This window comes from Dendrobates tinctorius, unplaced genomic scaffold (genome assembly GCF_039654945.1).
Source record: "Dendrobates tinctorius isolate UK_male_01 unplaced genomic scaffold, ASM3965494v1 ptg000214l, whole genome shotgun sequence".
Classification (NCBI taxonomy): domain Eukaryota; kingdom Metazoa; phylum Chordata; class Amphibia; order Anura; family Dendrobatidae; genus Dendrobates; species Dendrobates tinctorius.
Genome location: NW_027361881.1, coordinates 3,157,108 through 3,175,896, shown reverse-complemented (window position 1 = coordinate 3,175,896; position 18,789 = coordinate 3,157,108). Strand labels below are relative to the sequence as shown.

At 46.4% G+C, this 18,789-nt stretch overlaps 2 protein-coding genes across 4 annotated transcripts in view; one reads left to right on the top strand and one right to left on the bottom strand.

Moving 5' to 3' along the window:
• Nucleotides 1-18,789, bottom strand: part of BANP (BTG3 associated nuclear protein) — a 520,028-nt gene that overhangs the window by 384,301 nt on the left and 116,938 nt on the right. The window lies entirely within an intron of this gene.
• On the top strand, nt 11,569-17,596 carry LOC141058722 (uncharacterized). The gene has a single exon (XM_073554920.1). It carries the CDS (start codon nt 13,772-13,774, stop codon nt 14,555-14,557), a length of 786 nt encoding a protein of 261 aa, XP_073411021.1. The 5' UTR covers nt 11,569-13,771; the 3' UTR covers nt 14,558-17,596.

Sequence of the window (18,789 nt, the reverse complement as noted above, 5' to 3'; positions counted from 1 at the left end):
TATATATATATATATATATATATATATATATATATATATTTTTTTACTGTATTTAATAGTCCCCTTAGGGGACTTAAAGCTGCGATCATCTGACCGCCGCCCCTTGCTTGACGAGTCCTCGTATGAGCTGCGGGGGTAATCACGCCCTCCCACTGCTGACAGACAGCTTGCTGTGGGCTCCTGAAAACCAAATCTGAAATTGAAGGGGTGCAAGCAATCAGCAATGTTTTCATGACAAATTTCAAAGAGAGAAAATCCGGCTATGAGTTTAATAAAAGAACAGACATCTTCGCTCAATAGTCACCAGGTTATATATTGTCCTCATATCATCAATGGCGATTCATACAGACTCGGGCCATGTGACGGCTCCAGGAGAGCATCCAACGTGTTACGTTTGCATGAATTTCTGGTTCAAACCCCAAGAAAAAAAAATCCCATACCATACTAGATGAAGGAAATGACAGGACGTGGTGCACACAGCCAGCCCAGATATGTGAAGTTGGCCAGTCGGCGCAGATTCAGCATGACGGCCCACGCAGCCCGAGAGCGGTCATAGTCACTGTGCATTTCCCACCACCGCAGCTATTATGGGGCTACACCCTGCAATATGGAGCCAATAGCCTGTCGGCGGCCAGAAGTACATTAACTTTTATTAATGTTTTCTTAAGATAATAGCTTTCTACACCTGAAATCAGCCACATATAAGCCATGAAAACAAGATAATAAGCTATGACACGGTCAGAGAGCACAATACCTTCACTTAATCCAATCTACACTTGTCACAATTGATAAAATCACATGAAGGATAATCTCCTGATGAAAAAACTCACGCTCGTATGAACTCATCCCGATCTGCTACGTGAGGTTTTCACAGGACACTTGGAGCCCGTCCCACGTCTATAGGAACTCATCTGAGAGATGAGCAAATCAATCCAAAAGGATCCTGGACCAGCAAAACATCAGTATGACTGGCGCCAGATGGGACCCAGCAAACCACCTCCTACCTGGTGGCATCACCAGCTCCTCGGCATGGTGCGATGTCATCACAGCGCAGGGGTTTCGCCTAGTAGTCGCTCATCTTTACTGCCGTGCGTGTACAACAGCAATAACAGTATGTCTGGCCATTATATGACTTGTAAGTTGCATTTTTCCTCCTCAGTTTTCCCCTCTGAAGGCTCTAGCCTTTTTGTCCCTGAGCTAGTGGGTGAAGACTAGCTACTACTTATTGCATACACACAAGGAATTTGTACTCTCCTGTCTCTATGTAGGTCATATTCAGAAGCAACGGCACTAAGAAGGACATTATACAGCTGCACTGAGCAGTGTTGATGTGAATCCAGATCTGGGAGTTGATAATACACTAGAAAGCAGCATCATAGATGACAATTTACAACAATACTGAGCAGCGTAGATGTAAATCCAGATATGAGGTGAGGTAAAACTCTACTAGAAAACTAGAACAGTATGGAATAATATTATAATGCAGCACTAAGCAGTGTAGCTGTGAATCCAAACCTCGGATAAGAAACATTTACTAAAAACCATCAGCAACATCTCTCTCTCTCTGACTGTCTCACTCTGCTGTATTTATGAGCCACTGCACCACATCCCACAAGTCGAGAGTGTCTGCATTACGAGAGCGCTGAACACTTGGCGTCAGTAATAATTTCTCAGGTTGCTGTATATGAGGGTTGAAAGGTGGTGGTCGTATCTCACATGAGACAAACCTGGTGACAGGTTCCCTTTAAAGGTGGTAACGAACCACTCTGGGTGTCGCTACTACATCGCAGCATAGTGTTAGTGAATGAGGTCACATGGCAACGCTGAGTTTACTGTGACAAGCAACTTGCAAAAAAACAGACATATAAAATACTTAACTTTAAATGGTAAAAAAAAATATAAAAAGTAATAAAATTTATTTTAAACTTTTCAACAATTGAAAACTCCTTTTCCTTTAAGACAGAAGGAAAAAAACAAAAAAACAAAAACAAAAGTGAACTTTCTTGCGCTCGTTGTCCTCACACCCTCCCTGGATGATTAACACTTATAAAACATTTATGATCCTGTGCCCATGAAAGTGGAAGGAGCAGGGGTTTATTGAGGCACGGGGGCCTCACATTTAGGTCATTTTTCCGCAGCTACAAAAGGCATCTATGCCACGGTGTGCGCAGGACGGACAGTGATCCCGCTGGCTGGAGCTGCACACAGAGAGGCTTTGATCCGGCTGACAAGTATATGGAGGTGATTAACCGCCGCTACACGCGCCGCGCCAACCAATCAGGGAGCTGTTTGAACAGGATCCGTCGAGGTTAATCCTCCTTTGAGGCGAGCCGTTCTAGGGTTGGCATGGTCACAGCGGGCATTTATAAAATGACAAATTTTATATCCTGGGCCGTGCTGGCAGGAGAAAATCATTTTTTTGTGTCTTATCCATATAAACGGCGTGGCCCCTGACCCTGCGTGAACCCCGCCGCGGTCTCCTTGGGCCGGACGCCCCATGGCTGGCTCTGCTCCTTCTACACTTATAGAGGGGGAGGTCACTCTCACAACATTCATTTCTGATTAATAGTTATTTGCTGTTTATTGGCGTCTCGGGGGAAGCCATAGAAATGTATTGAGGGTGCTCTGGCAAGAAAAAAAAAAACCTGGAACTGATAGAGAAGGAAAAAAAAATCTATCTATAGTTTTCATCCTAGTGATTGCAGTTAACCCTTCCGATAAATGACGCAGAGCTCTGAGAGTTTACTCCTCTTTTTTTCCGAGCATAATTTACAGTAAAGCCAGATCTCTGTGGGATTGTTTGGCCGGGCGATGGCGGAAACTTGAATGAAGAAGGTGCGCCTGGACTGTGTCATGGCGCACGGGAATGACTTTTCCTGAGTGTTATTCTGCAGGCTGCTGACAGATCCCTCCCGCTACGATGTAACCAACCTCAACCCCACACATGGAGGCTACAACAATAGCAACAAGGGGCTCATTGCAGATCACTGTAGCCATTGCTGCAAAGGTGTCGGCATCACACAAGCCCTGGACACTTCACAGCTCTCTATATGTGTCACCTACACAACAAGCAATCACATCCTCGGGGTATCCCCACACCTCTGTCATGCTGCGGTATTGACAGCCGAAACCACACCTGGGCCGCGCTCTAACACCAGCTCCGGCCTCATGTTGGCTCCATGGCGACTTCCCACGTTCCCCTGTTGGAGAAACATGCCGAGAAAATGTAACTGGAAAGCTGCGCGCCACGGACTGCTCCGAAATCAGCCTGTTTATTGTAAGGAGAAACCTATAAAAGAACAATCTCACATGCCAAGAGCGAAGAGGCCGTCACTCAGAGTAACAGAGCCGCAGGGAATTCGGCCGGATTTCTTATGGTAATAGGTCGGCATCTCTCAGGAAGGCAGCGAAAAACAGCACAAGCACAAAGACCCCCGAGAAGAGACCGAACGGGGGATACGAGACGGCAAAGAAGATGAGGACTGGTAGGACAAGAGGCATCAGACTGCGGGACGACTAACGACCCACCGCATGGGGCCGGGGAAACGCCAAAATATGGAACTATGGCGGAGAAGAGGCTGTAATACACAGTAATCCCTGCACAGTACCACCGCCCCGATGCGGTACATACCCCCTGCACGGCACCACCACCCCGACGCGGTACATACACCCTGAACAGCACCACCGCCCCGATGCGGTACATACCCCCTGGACAGTACCACCGCCCCGATGCGGTACATACCCCCTGCACAGTACCACCGCCCCGATGCGGTACATACACCCTGCACAGTACCACCGTCCCGATGCGGTACATACCCCCTGCACAGCACCCCCCCCGATGCTGTACATACACCCTGCACAGTACCACCGCCCCAATACAGTATATATACCCTGCACAGTACCACCGCCCCAATACAGTATATATACCCTGCACAGTACCACTCCTCCTGTATATACAATGCACAGTACCACTCCTCCTGTCCTGTATATATACACTGCACAGTACCACTCCTCCTGTATATATACAGTGCACAGTACCGCTCCTCCTGTCCTGTATATATACACTTTACAGTACCACTCCTCCTGTCCTGTATATATACACTGCACAGTACCACTCCTACTGTATATATACACTGCACAGTACCACTTCTCCTGTCCTGTATATATACACTGCATAGTACCACTCCTCCTGTATATATACACTGCACAGTACCACTCCTCCTCTTTATATACACTGCACAGTACCACTCCTCCTGTCCTGTATATATACACTGCACAGTACCACTCCTCCTGTATATATACGCTGCACAGTACCACTCCTCCTGTATATATACAGTGCACAGTACCACTCCTCCTGTCCTGTATATATACACTGTACAGTACCACTCCTCCTGTATATATACACTGCACAGTACCACTCCTCCTGTATATATACACTGCACAGTACCACTCCTCCTGTCCTGTATATATACAGTGCACAGTACCACTCCTCCTGTCCTGTATATATACACTGCACAGTACCACTCCTCCTGTCCTGTATATATACACTGCACAGTACCACTCCTCCTGTATATATACACTGCACAGTACCACTCCTCCTGTATATATACACTGCACAGTACCACTCCTCCTGTCCTGTATATATACAGTGCACAGTACCACTCCTCCTGTCCTGTATATATACAGTGCACAGTACCACTCCTCCTGTCCTGTATATATACACTGCACAGTACCACTCCTCCTGTCCTGTATATATACACTGCACAGTACCACTCCTCCTGTATATATACACTGCACAGTACCGCTCCTCCTGTATATATACACTGCACAGTACCACTCCTCCTGTATATATACACTGCACAGCACCACTCCTCCTGTATATATACACTGCACAGCACCACTCCTCCTGTCCTGTATATATACACTGCACAGTACCACTCCTCCTGTATATATACACTGCACAGTACCACTCCTCCTGTCCTGTATATATACACTGTACAGTACCACTTCTCCTGTCCTGTATATATACACTGCACATTACCACTCCTCCTGTATATATACACTGCACAGTACCACTCCTCCTGTCCTGTATATACACTGCACAGTACCACTCCTCCGTATATATACACTGCACAGTACCACTCCTCCTGTATATATATATATACACACTGTACAATACCACTCCTTCTGACCTGTATATACACACTGCACAGTACCTCTCCTCCTGTCCTGTATATATACACACTGCACAGTACCACTCCTCCTGTCCTGTATATATACACTGCACAGTACCACTTCTCCTGTCCTGTATAAATACACTGCACATTACCACTCCTCCTGTATATATACACTGCACAGTACCACTCCTCCTGTCCTGTATATACACTGCACAGTACCACTCCTCTGTATATATACACTGCACAGTACCACTCCTCCTGTATATATACACTGTACAGAACCACTCCTCCTGTCCTGTATATATACACTGCACAGTACCACTCCTCCTCTATATATACACTGCACAGTGCCGCTCCTCCTGTATATATACACTGCACAGTACCACTCCTCCTGCCATGTATATATACTACACAGTACCACTTCTCCTGTCCTGTATATACACACTGCACAGTACCACTCCTCCTGTATATGTACACTGCACAGTACCACTCCTCCAGTCCTGTATATATACACTGTACAATACCACTCCTCCTGTCCTGTATATATACACACTGCACAGTACCACTCCTCCTGTCCTGTATATATACACTGCACAGTACCACTCCTCCTGTATATATACAATGCACAGTACCACTCCTCCTGTCCTGTATATATACACTGCACAGTACCACTCCTCCTGTATATATACACTGCACAGTACCACTCCTGTATATACACACTGCACAGTACCGCTCCTCCTGTCCTGTATATACACACTGCACAGTACCACTCCTCCTGTATATATACACTGCACAGTACCACTCCTCCTGTGTATACACACTGCACAGTACCACTCCTCCTGTATATATACACCGCACAGTACCACTCCTCCTGTGTATATATACACTGCACAGTACCACTCTTCCTGTATATATACACTGCACAGTACCACTCCTCCTGTATATATACACTGCACAGTACCACTCCTCCTGTATATACACACTGCACAGTACCACTCCTCCTGTATATATACATCGCACAGTACCACTCCTCCTGTATATATACACTGCACAGTACCACTCCTCCTGTCCTGTATATATACACTGCACAGTACCACTCCTCCTGTATATACACACTGCACAGTACCACTCCTCCTGTATATATACACACCGCACAGTACCACTCCTCCTGTATATACACACTGCACAGTACCCCTCCTCCTGTATATATACACCGCACAGTACCCCTCCTCCTGTATATATACACCGCACAGTACCACTCCTCCTGTATATACACACCGCACAGTACCACTCCTCCTGTATATACACACTGCACAGTACCACTCCTCCTGTATATATACACCGCACAGTACCCCTCCTCCTGTATATATACACCGCACAGCACCACTCCTCCTGTATATATATACTGCACAGCACCACTCCTCCTGTATACATACACTGCACAGTACCACTCCTCCTGTATATATACACTGCACAGTACCACTCCTGTCCTTTATATACACACTGCACAGTACCGCCAGAATAATTTGGTTCCAATTCTATTGTTTTTGGATCACAGAAAGTTCAAAACTGATATCTGATCAACCACATACCCTACAGAACCTCTACACGGGGCTGGCACCCAAATGGTTAATTCTGTACCACGCCGTAATATATGGAACCACAATGATGAGGTAAAACGCTGGAACTCTGCTGATTACTATGCACTACAAACAAATTAAAAACATATTTCCCGACTGATGTTGAATATTACAAATGTGTGGCTGGCTCCGGGCAGAAGGAGATGTGTAAGGAAAGGACATAAAGCAGGGCTTATAGAGCCGCTCCATGGAGAACGATAGATGACGCCAAGGCTCACAAAACACATACATCACACGGACACCCAATTCTCTTTCTGGCATCTGCTCCCCTGGCCTTGATGATATGTGGATGGAGTTCAGTCTCTCCTGACTTTGGGGGTCGGTAATTCTGCTCTTATTACTGCGTTATGACATGGACGCACTTTGGGTTCCACTAATAATAAGGCCACAAAGAGAATCGCTTGTAAAAGGTGTTTTATGGAAATGTTTGACAAATATCTGATGCTATAAAATGAAACAAACTCCAACTTGTGAAACTTTAATATGCTCCATGGAACCGTCAACGTATTTGCAACTCGCCATTAAATCAACGTCCTCGATAATAAAACAGCAATTTGCTCTGATTTCAAGACTAACGTAATCTCCAATCTCTGGAAACCGCAGATTTTCTTGGATCTTAATTACACCAGAGTGAAAGCTGCGAGATCTCGTGCATTTCCGGAGCAGAGCTGACTCACAATATGATGACTTACAAGGTCAGGGAGCGGTCAGCTGGTTCGGATTTTTTTATTTTTCGTCTTAAAAAAGGGGAAACTATGATCAGAACCTCCCTCCGATATTGGTGTAACTAAGAAATGTGTTTTCCACGCGGCTGCATGGAAAGGCGTGGCTGCGGGGTATTGGCAGCCCCACGTAAGCGCCTACATTGACTAATAAGGAAATATCGGGGCCGCTTTCCTCTGACACTATAGTTGCCTTGTCCCCGGGAGGTTGTGTTTGACGTCTCGGCAGACATAATATGTTTGTGTAAGTTTACATCGCAAAAGGGGAAAAAAAAATAATTATTGACAATTTGCAAATTTAAAGACGATTTAAAAAAAAAGAAGGTCCCAGAATACCAATAATCATCACTTATACTTCAAGATCGTGATCCCATCTACCTGGAAGGTTTCCGTGGGTCACACATACTGATCATGGTGAAAACCACAGTGTGACCACCAAAAAGGCTAGGAGCAAGCTATTCTCAATGTGCCATACGTCACTTCAAAAGCCCCCACACGTTAGATAGCCAAGCCCCAAATCTCCAATACAAAGGAACTCTCTACCAGACAGCACCTGACAGGACTTCCCTATCCCCTGCAGACCTCTGTCCTCCTCCTCCAGACTCCTCTGTTCTCCTTCTCCTCCAGACTCCTCTGTCCTCCTCCTGCAGACTCCTCTGTCCTCCTCCTGCAGACTCCTCTGTCCACCTCCTCCAGACTCCTCTGTCCTCCTCCTCCAGACTCCTCTGTCCTCCTCCTCCAGACTCCTCTGTCCTCCTCCTCCAGACTCCTCTGTCCTCCTCCTCCAGACTCCTCTGTCCTCCTCCTCCAGACTCCTCTGTCCTCCTCCTCCAGACTCCTCTGTCCTCCTCCTCCAGACTCCTCTGTCCCCTTCCTCCAGACTGCTCTGTCCTCCTCCTCCAGACTCCTCTGTCCTCCTCCTCCAGACTCCTCTGTCCTCCTCCTCCAGACTCCTCTGTCCTCCTCCTCCAGACACCTCTGTCCTCCTCCTCCAGACTCCTCTGTCCTCCTCCTCCAGACACCTCTGTCCTCCTCCTCCAGACTCCTCTAGCAGCTGCATATCTTAACATCAAGTTAAAGAATCGCCATTCTAAACTGATATTTGTGGAGAGTCGGGAGACCCGATCAGACTGTCAGCCAATCCCGAGGTTCAGACGATTTTAATCTAATGTGTATGGGGGCCTTAACCCTTTCTCCCCCTTCTTCCAGTTTTAAGCTCAATCAGCAAATACGCTTTGCATGAAATAGTTTTTGTTCCTGTATTTGCTCACCGTCCCCACGGACGGACGAGTGCAAAGAATGCTGACGTTATACCACAGCAATGTACTGTACGGCTATAGGAAACGCTCCGATGTAAATGCTTACATAGCAGCATGCAGGCCTGTGAAGTGCCGTCTCCCCGAGCCGGGATACTGCCATAAGGAACAATGCACAATTCTGGCCCAAACTTCTCTCCTCTCACATTTCGGATTCCAGGTATCACAGTGTCCATGACCTCATTTCACCCTCCCCTCGTGCACCCTACATATCTCATACAACGCTGCATACTTGCATAAGAATTGGGCCACGTTCAAGTCGTACAAAACCCGATCCAACCTCCTCCATCTCTCCGTGTTTAAATTACTTTCTCCCTCAAATGTACAGACTTCTGCAAAATGATTCACATCAGATTTTTTTTTTTTCTTTTGGTAGACTGAAATAATTTTCTCAGCCATGTATTTTTGTTTTGCTGATTAATGGTATTTTTTCTAGTCTGACGAAGGACAAAAGAGACGCTGGGATTGAGAGGCATGAAATCCTGTGTGCTTGTCAGAAGTGGCTACAGAGGAGCCAAGAATCAGTCCTCGTTATTGTTTGATACATTTTTATGGAATAAGCAAAAACAGAGTAAATAAAATATTCACAAAAAATGTACCGTAATTAAAAGCGGGTTTCGGCCTGAAGAGTAAAGTCTTAAAGGGAGAACGCATCATCAGATATTGGTAAACCCGGTGTTTGAGTTACAAGTATTAAAACAAAACTGCCAGTGTTTCCTTCCCATGTCACAATCTGCATTAAAAGTAAAAAAAACAGACGAATTTTGCACATTTTTACACCAGCGACTGGGGCTTTAGTCACAATTAACACTCTGACACTATATTCTGTATTAATGGATAACATGAGTGTGTGCAAAGATCATTGTGAAGGGAGGAAGAGGTGAGCTGTGACATCAATTTTGAATCATGTCATCAGCTGTATATAGAGGTGTTATCAGTGATTGTACAGGAGGAGGAGGTGAGCTGTGACATCACCTATTGTCAATCCTGTTATCAGCTCTATATAGAGGTGTTATCAGTGATTGTACAGGAGCAGGAGGTGAGCTGTGACATCATCTATTGTGAATCCTGTCATCAGCTGTATATAGAGGTGTTATCAGTGATTGTACAGGAGCAGAAGGTGAGCTGTGACATCACCTATTGTGAATCCTGTTATCAGCTCTATATAGAGGTGTTGTGATTGGTGGATCATGTGTTATCAGCTGTCTACAGAGGTGTTATCAGTGATTGTACAGGAGGAGGAGGTGAGCTGTGACATCACCTATTGTGAATCCTGTTATCAGCTGTATATAGAGGTGTTATCAGTGATTGTACAGGAGGAGGAGGTGAGCTGTGACATCATCTATTGTGAATCCTGTTATCAGCTCTATATAGAGGTGTTATCAGTGATTGTACAGGAGCAGGAGGTGAGCTGTGACATCATCTATTGTGAATCCTGTCATCAGCTGTATATAGAGGTGTTATCAGTGATTGTACAGGAGCAGAAGGTGAGCTGTGACATCACCTATTGTGAATCCTGTTATCAGCTCTATATAGAGGTGTTATCAGTGATTGTACAGGAGGAGGAGGTGAGCTGTGACATCATCTATTGTGAATCCTGTCATCAGCTGTATATAGAGGTGTTATCAGTGATTGTACAGGAGCAGAAGGTGAGCTGTGACATCACCTATTGTGAATCCTGTTATCAGCTCTATATAGAGGTGTTATCAGTGATTGTATAGGAGGAGGAGGTGAGCTGTGACATCATCTATTGTGAATCCTGTTATCAGCTCTATATAGAGGTGTTATCAGTGATTGTATAGGAGGAGGAGGTGAGCTGTGACATCATCTATTGTGAATCCTGTCATCAGCTGTATACAGAGGTGTTATCAGTGATTGTACAGGAGGAGGAGGTGAGCTGTGACATCATCTATTGTGAATCCTGTCATCAGCTGTATATAGAGGTGTTGTGATTGGTGGATCATGTGTTATCAGCTGTATATAGAGGTGTTATCAGTGATTGTACAGGAGGAGGAGGTGAGCTGTGACATCATCTATTGTGAATCCTGTTATCAGCTGTATATAGAGGTGTTATCAGTGATTGTACAGGAGGAGGAGGAGAAGGTGAGCTGTGACATCACATATTGTGAATAGGGGATCTAGTGTTATCAGCTGTCTACAGAGGTGTTATCAGCGATTGTACAGGAGGAGGAGGTGAGCTGTGACATCACTTATTGTGATTGGCGGATCCTGTGTTATCAGCTGCATATAGAGTTGTTATCAGTCATTATACAGGGGGAGGAGGTGAGCTGTGAAGTGTCCTGATATGATGTCTATGTGCCTTATGGAGGTCTTTATTAGACAATCCCTTTATCAGTACAGTTGTTCTAATCAGACACTACAGTAATAATAAGCCGTGCGAATCAGACACTAATCTAAGGAACGCAGGCTCTGGGTCCGCGGTCACAAGTCCAGCAATGCTGCGGTTTAGGGTTTGGACGATAAACATTTATCATCAGTGAAAGAGGGAAAACAATTGTAACAGCTGAAAGCAACTGCTGCTAACAACCGTATTCTGTACAGGAATAATAGTGATAATTGGGACGTAACGAGAGGTCCTGGGAATCTCGATGACCCTCGGTATGAGGAGGGTGTGAGCGCTGTACGCTGCTGCCCCCACAAACACTTTCACACCAACGCGGCTGCTGCTACATAAACAGATGATATAAGAGCAGGGCACGGCAGATCTACTGCAGATTGTTCAAGGGGATTTGAAGCGAACGTCACAACGAGATAATGGATGCAATAATCGTTCCCTCCTTTCAGCTAAAGAACACTTCAGCCAAAGTACATGTCCAATATTCTCGTCTCCTCGGTTTCTCCTAGGAGAACCAGAGCTTGATAAAAGCACCATCAACAGCCGATGCAGAGAAAAGAGCCGTCACTAGCCGATGCACAGAATAGAGCAGTCAACAGCCGATGGAGAGAAAAGAGCAGTCAACAGCCGATGCAGAGAAAAGAGCCGTCACTAGCCGATGCACAGAATAGAGCCGTCAACAGCCGATGCAGAGAAAAGAGCAGTCAACAGCCGATGCAGAGAGAAGAGCAGTCAACAGCCGATGCAGAGAAAAGAGCCGTCACTAACCGATGCAGAGAAAAGAGCCGTCACTAACTGATGCAGAGAAAAGGGGCGTCAACAGCCGATGCAGAGAAAAAAGCAGTCAACAGTCGATGCAGAGAAAAGGTGCGTCACTAACCGATGCAGAGAAAAGATCAGTCAACAGCCGATGCAGAGAAAAGAGATGTCACTAGCCGATGACAAGAAAAGAGCAGTCAACAGCCGATGCAGAGAAAAGAGCCATCACTAACCGATGCAGAGAAAAAAGCAGTCAACAGCCGATGCAGAGAAAAGGGGCGTCAACAGCCGATGCAGAGAAAAGGGGCATCAACAGACGATGCAGAGAAAAGAGCAGTCAACTGCCGATGCAGAGAAAAGATTTTTCACTAGCCGATGACAAGAAAAGAGCAGTCAACAGCCGATGCAAAGAAAAGAGCCGTCACTAACCGATGCAGAGAAAAGGGGCTGTAACGGGGTCTACCAAGCTGGAGTACCTCTTTCAGTACCACCCCGTGTTTTCGGAGGTCCGCGCTGCGTTGGCTGGAGTCTGAATGAATGACGCTGGCTGGAATTCCTTGTTACATGGGCCCATATAAAAGATCACTGCTTCTCCACATATTTCCAGTATGACAACACTTTACTCACAGGACACAGAATATATCACACAGATACAGAGGGCAGGCCAATAGAAAATCGGCAGGCCAGACATGCATTACAAAAGCCGCAGGTGGCTGGAGCCTGCCGATGTTTAATGTGGGAATCACAAAGGTGGGTGGAGGGCGGACAAAAGGAGAATATCGTGTCCCCTCTGCCCAGGGGCGCAGACTGTGGGCTGATGCATTAGGGACATGCATCTCACATAGAACCTATTATACATACATATAACTGCACAACATATTCTGGGTGCTGAGTGGTTCTGTAGCACGTAACAGGGGCGTCACTAACCGATGCAGAGAAAAGAGCAGTCAACAGCTGATGCAGAGAAAAGAGCCGTCACTAACCGAGGCAGAGAAAAGAGCAGTCAACAGCCGATGCAGAGAAAAGAGCAGTCAACAGCCGATGCAGAGAAAAGGGGCGTCACTAACCGATGCAGAGAAAAGAGCAGTCAACAGCCGATGCAGAGAAAAGAGCCGTCACTAACCAATGCAGAGAAAAGAGCCGTCAACAGCCGATGGATGCAGAGAAAAGGGGCGTCACTAACCGATGCAGAGAAAAGAGCAGTCAACAGCCGATGCAGAGAAAAGGGGCGTCACTAACCGATGCAGAGAAAAGAGCAGTCACTAACCGATGCAGAGAAAAGAGCGGTCAACAGCCGATGCAGAGAAAAGGGGCGTCACTAACCGATGCAGAGAAAAGAGCAGTCACTAACCGATGCAGAGAAAAGAGCGGTCAACAGCCGATGCAGAGAAAAGGGGCGTCACTAACCGATGCAGAGAAAAGAGCCGTCACTAACCGATGCAGAGAAAAGAGCCGTCACTAACCGATGCAGAGAAAAGAGCAGTCATCAGCCGATGCAGAGAAAAGAGCCGTCACTAACCAATGCAGAGAAAAGAGCAGTCAACAGCCGATGCAGAGAAAAGTTCCGTCACTAACCGATGCAGAGAAAAGAGCAGTCAACAGCCGATGCAGAGAAAAGATCCGTCACTAACCGATGCAGAGAAAAGAGCAGTCAATAGCCGATGCAGAGAAAAGAGCGGTCAACAGCCGATGCAGAGAAAAGGGGCGTCACTAACCGATGCAGAGAAAAGAGCAGTCAACAGCCGATGCAGAGAAAAGAGCCGTCACTAAACGATGCAGAGAAAAGAGCCGTCACTAACTGATGCAGAGAAAAAAGCAGTCAACAGCCGATGAAGAGAAAAGGGGCATCAACAGCCGATGCAGAGAAAAGAGCGGTCAACAGCCAATGCAGAGAAAAGAGCGGTCAACAGCCGATGCAGAGAAAAGAGCAGTCAACAGCCGATGCAGAGAAAAGGGGCATCAACAGCCGATGCAGAGAAAAGAGCGGTCAACAGCCAATGCAGAGAAAAGAGCGGTCAACAGCCGATGCAGAGAAAAGAGCGGTCAACAGCCGATGCAGAGAAAAGAGCGGTCAACAGCCGATGCAGAGAAAAGAGCGGTCAACAGCCGATGCAGAGAAAAGAGCGGTCAACAGCCGATGCAGAGAAAAGAGCCGTCAACAGCCGATGCAGAGAAAAGAGCCGTCAACAGCCGATGCAGAGAAAAGAGCCCTCAACAGCCGATGCAGAGAAGAGCCCTCAACAGCCGATGCAGAGAAAAGAGCTGTCAACAGCCGATGCAGAGAAAAGGGGCGTCAACAGCCGATGCAGAGAAAAGAGCTGTCAACAGCCGATGCAGAGAAAAGGGGCGTCAACAGCCGATGACGAGAAAAGAGCAGTCAAAAGCCGATGAAAAGAAAAGCATCGTCAACAGCCGATGCAGAGAAAAGAGCAGTCAACAGCCCAAGCAGAGAAAAGAGCGGTCAACAGCCGACGCAGAGAAAAGCGCCGTCAACAGCCGATGCAGAGAAAAGCGCCGTCAACAGCCGATGCAGAGAAAAGAGCAGGCAACAGCCCAAGCAGAGAAAAGAGCCGTCAACAGCCGATGACTAAAAAAGCGTCGTGAACAGCCGATGCAGAGAAAAGAGCAGTCAACAGCCGATGCAGAGAAAAGAGCAGTCAACAGCCGATGCAGAGAAAAGAGCAGTCAACAGCCGATGCAGAGAAAAGAGCAGTCAACAGCCGATGCAGAGAAAAGAGCAGTCAGACGCAGAGAAAAGCACCGTCAACAGCCGATGCAGAGAAAAGCGCCGTCAACAGCCGATGCAAAGAAAAGCACCGTCAACAGCTGATGCAGAGAAAAGCATCATCAACAGCCGACGTAGAGAAAAGACCCGTCAACAGCCGACGCAGAGAAAAACGCCGTCAACAGTGATGCATGGAAAAGCACCGTCAACAGCGATGCAGAGAAAAGAGCTGTCAACAGCCGATGCAGAGAAAAGCGCCGTCAACAGCCGATGCAAAGAAAAGCACCGTCAACAGCTGATGCAGAGAAAAGCATCATCAACAGCCGACGTAGAGAAAAGACCCGTCAACAGCCGACGCAGAGAAAAACGCCGTCAACAGTGATGCATGGAAAAGCACCGTCAACAGCCGATGCAGAGAAAAGAGCTGTCAACAGCCGATGCAGAGAAAAGGGGCGTCAACAGCCGATGACGAGAAAAGAGCAGTCACTAGCCGATGCAGAGAAAAGAGCAGTCAAAAGCCGATGAAAAGAAAAGCATCGTCAACAGCCGATGCAGAGAAAAGAGCAGTCAACAGCCAAGCAGAGAAAAGAGCGGTCAACAGCCGACGCAGAGAAAAGCGCTGTCAACAGACGATGCAGAGAAAAGCACCGTCAACAGCGATGCAGGGAAAAGCACCGTCAACAGCGATGCAGAGAAAAGCACCGCCAACAGCCGATGCAAAGCTTTCCATCCATCATTAGGTGCATTGCTGAAATATGGCTGCAGGAAGAAGCAGCATTGGCACACTGGGACAACCACTGGAACCAGCCAGGGGCATTTAAGGGGTTTACAGTAGCGATTGTAGTCTAGCTCCGATCACTGCTGTTGCAGATGCTGGTTATACGAAACAGCCGGCATCTGCCGAGTATGGTGCAGGTCAACTTCAGCGGATACTGGGAAGGGGATAATCAAAAGTCCATTTAAAGGGTTGATGCCAATATTATAAGCTATACCTTAAAACATGCCGATTTTTGGGGGTCTGACCACTGGGACCCCCATTGGCGCAGAGGTTGGGCATGCTCAGATTCACGTCTACCAAGAACGAGACAGCCCAGCCGTCACATAGAAAATATATAGAGCAGCGGAGCCCTATTCTCACGATTGGTGGGAGGTTCCTGTCGTTGGACCCTGAACAATCAATAAGTTATAAACTGGATATTAACACTTTACTTTGCTTGGTGAGAAAAGAAATGATTCTCTTTTTGTGAGAGAAAGCAGAATTGCTTATTGGTCGGAAGGGCTTGACCTGCACCAGGAATGGCCTGGAGCGAAGGAAACTAAATAATTTCAGCAAAGGTAATTCCACAAAACTCTGATACTATACGAAACCAAACAAATGCCTGGGAGAAATCTTAAATGCAATTTTGCAAATGATCTGGATAATCTTGTTTAACATGGAGAAAGCCGTGCAAAACTCCCAGGCGGAGCAGCTCTGACCCGTGATGGCCTTTACTGGAATAAAAGCCTGCCGTGCAACAACTAAAAAAAGCTTCGATGGTTCCTGAACTGATCCAGAGGAGGAAATCACATCGCTTCGAGGAAAATGCCTGAGATATCAGGGAAACACTGACGATCTGCAGCAAGGAAGGGAAGCGTTCGCATGGAGTGACCTAAAATGCCCTTTAAATCTCTTCAGCAGTCGGAGAAGGAATGCCTCGTGGCCATTCAGCGCTGGGGAACACATTGCAATACCATGACTGACTTTGTGTAAAGGTTTTATTTGCTATTGAAGAAAGAAATAAACACACGGGGCGGTTTATGGTGTCAAAATCCGCAAATTCTCTTTCCTCTAGAAAATACGGCTTCATATTCACATGTATGGGATGGAGTGATACCTGATGAATGGGTCACCTGGTATCGATGCATGGGTCTCCTGCCTTAAAGAGGTATTCTAGTAAGTTACGGAAATTAGAGGACTTGTTCGTGGTACTTTTTATGCCCAGAAAACTCCGTTAATCTCCGTGGTTTTGGAGCGAGACGTTCAGCAAAGCGCACATGAAGCAGATTCTCACTGGTCACGCAATGTGTTAAATAGCAGCGGGATATCAGCATGCAATTAGAGAGATAAGCAGATCGGATAAACCAATCCAGAAAGTGATTATGTTTATCTGCTCATTATAGAGGTATCCTGGGATTTCTATCATAAAGGCCAAAACATGACCAGCACCATAATGAGAAAATGGTGATCAAACCGCTCACTTTAATCTCATTTCATTAGTTCACCCCCCCCCCCAAGGGCAAAAATAAAATGATATTCTGCTTGGTCCATGAACAGGATGCAAAAGCCTCGAGCGGCAGAAAACAGTGAAATCCACAACAAAATACAAGTGACATGCTAATTTAGGCACAGATATTGAAGGACATTGCCCATTTTATAAGTGTGAACACTGTTGTCAAGGCGTTTTGGGGCAAAGAAAAAAATTGATAAATTAGCTTTAAATATAGTTATGAAACTTAAAACTGCATTCAGATGGCCGCCTTTATGGCTTACATTTGTCGCAGTGCCGGTGGAGGTAAACACAGGTACAGAACCCGACGAGAACAGTACATGTATTGGTGAGCTGCGGCTTCTGCACATGGACTCGGTCTCTAACGCAATGTGCAGACTGAAAACAGCCACAGTTTCCGCTTTAACTATGCTAGGATTAACTGTCCTAGTGCGGAGGTCCCTTCAGCTTGAGAGAGGACAAAGCTCTGCAACGCGAATGTTGCTTCGGCGCGTTTCACGATAGAAGTGAAAATTCTGCAGAAGAAAAAGAGTATGCCTTTAATTTCCAAGGAATCTGATTTCCAATGGATCGTAACCAGTTGACTTGCTGCCAGCGCAATCCTGTCCCACTTCTCAGAAATGAAATATTCTGTTTGTTCTATATAATCTGAGAGATTACACATGGCCGTATCTCGCTGACTCACAGGCGAAGCTCTCTGCGCCATCCCTTTACACCCAACTAATGAGGTTGTTCTCAAAGCTTGGAATCCACTAAAGGGCCAAGAAAATTAAAAATCATAAATGATCATTGATATAATGAAGAAGAGACAAAACAGAGTAGAAAAAGTTCACGCTCTTCAGGGGTCAATACAAACCGCAGATCTGGCTTATAAGGTCAGCGTCGTCATAGGGCCCCTCGGTCATTACGGACCCTTCCCGTTCCCAGTAATGCAACATCCTATTGGATTAGAGAATGATTTAGAGCTCAAGTTCACATATGGGAAAAAGTAGTAAAAGGAAATAGATCCAAAGCATCCAATTACACAGAATACAGCCCACAATTTACGTAATGGTTCCCATTCGGGAGCGTGTCATTTAAGGGGTCAGAGATGCTGAAGACAAAAAGCTAATAGGAAACGGAATATTCTGTGATAATGGGAATATTCTGCTTTACGGTGCATCATGTGGATGAAAAGGCTGACATTATAGCTCGTTGTGGGCTTCTAATATACGGAGCTGCATCTAGTAAACAGTGAAGACACCCCATCAAAGACCTAATTGGCAGGGTGGTCCAACCATCTTTGGATTGGCCAACAAACAGAGACCCCCGCCTTTACACAACACTTGCACCCCAAACTGCAGGAAATGCTTATATACTATATTGCCAGTGTAAGATAAAAACAACACATACTCCGCTCCCGTGCCGATGCCGTTCCAGTGATGTCAGCAGCGGGTCTCCGAGCCACGCGTGAGCCGATAATGGGCCGTAGTTCTCACACTTTTTTCGGACACCCAAAAAAGTGTGAGCAAAGCAGCACATTAGTCTCCACTGATCAGCTGCCGTGATCTTGTGAAATAATGTCTCGTGAGGCCCGCGGCGGTGCGAGGGGCGAGTAACTGTTATTCTGGTCTCACACCACAGTGTGTCCAAGTGGTGGTCAACCTCTAAGGGTAATCCCATGTAGGCAAGGACATCGTACATCATCACTACATATGTCCAATATGGCGCAGGCTGGCGGTGCCGCAGTCACACTGTGATTGGACCTGCCAGCCGCACGTGGTGCACAAGAAGTGTATTTTTTTTTATCAGAATCTATTTCAATAACCATATTAGAGAGCAAGTCAG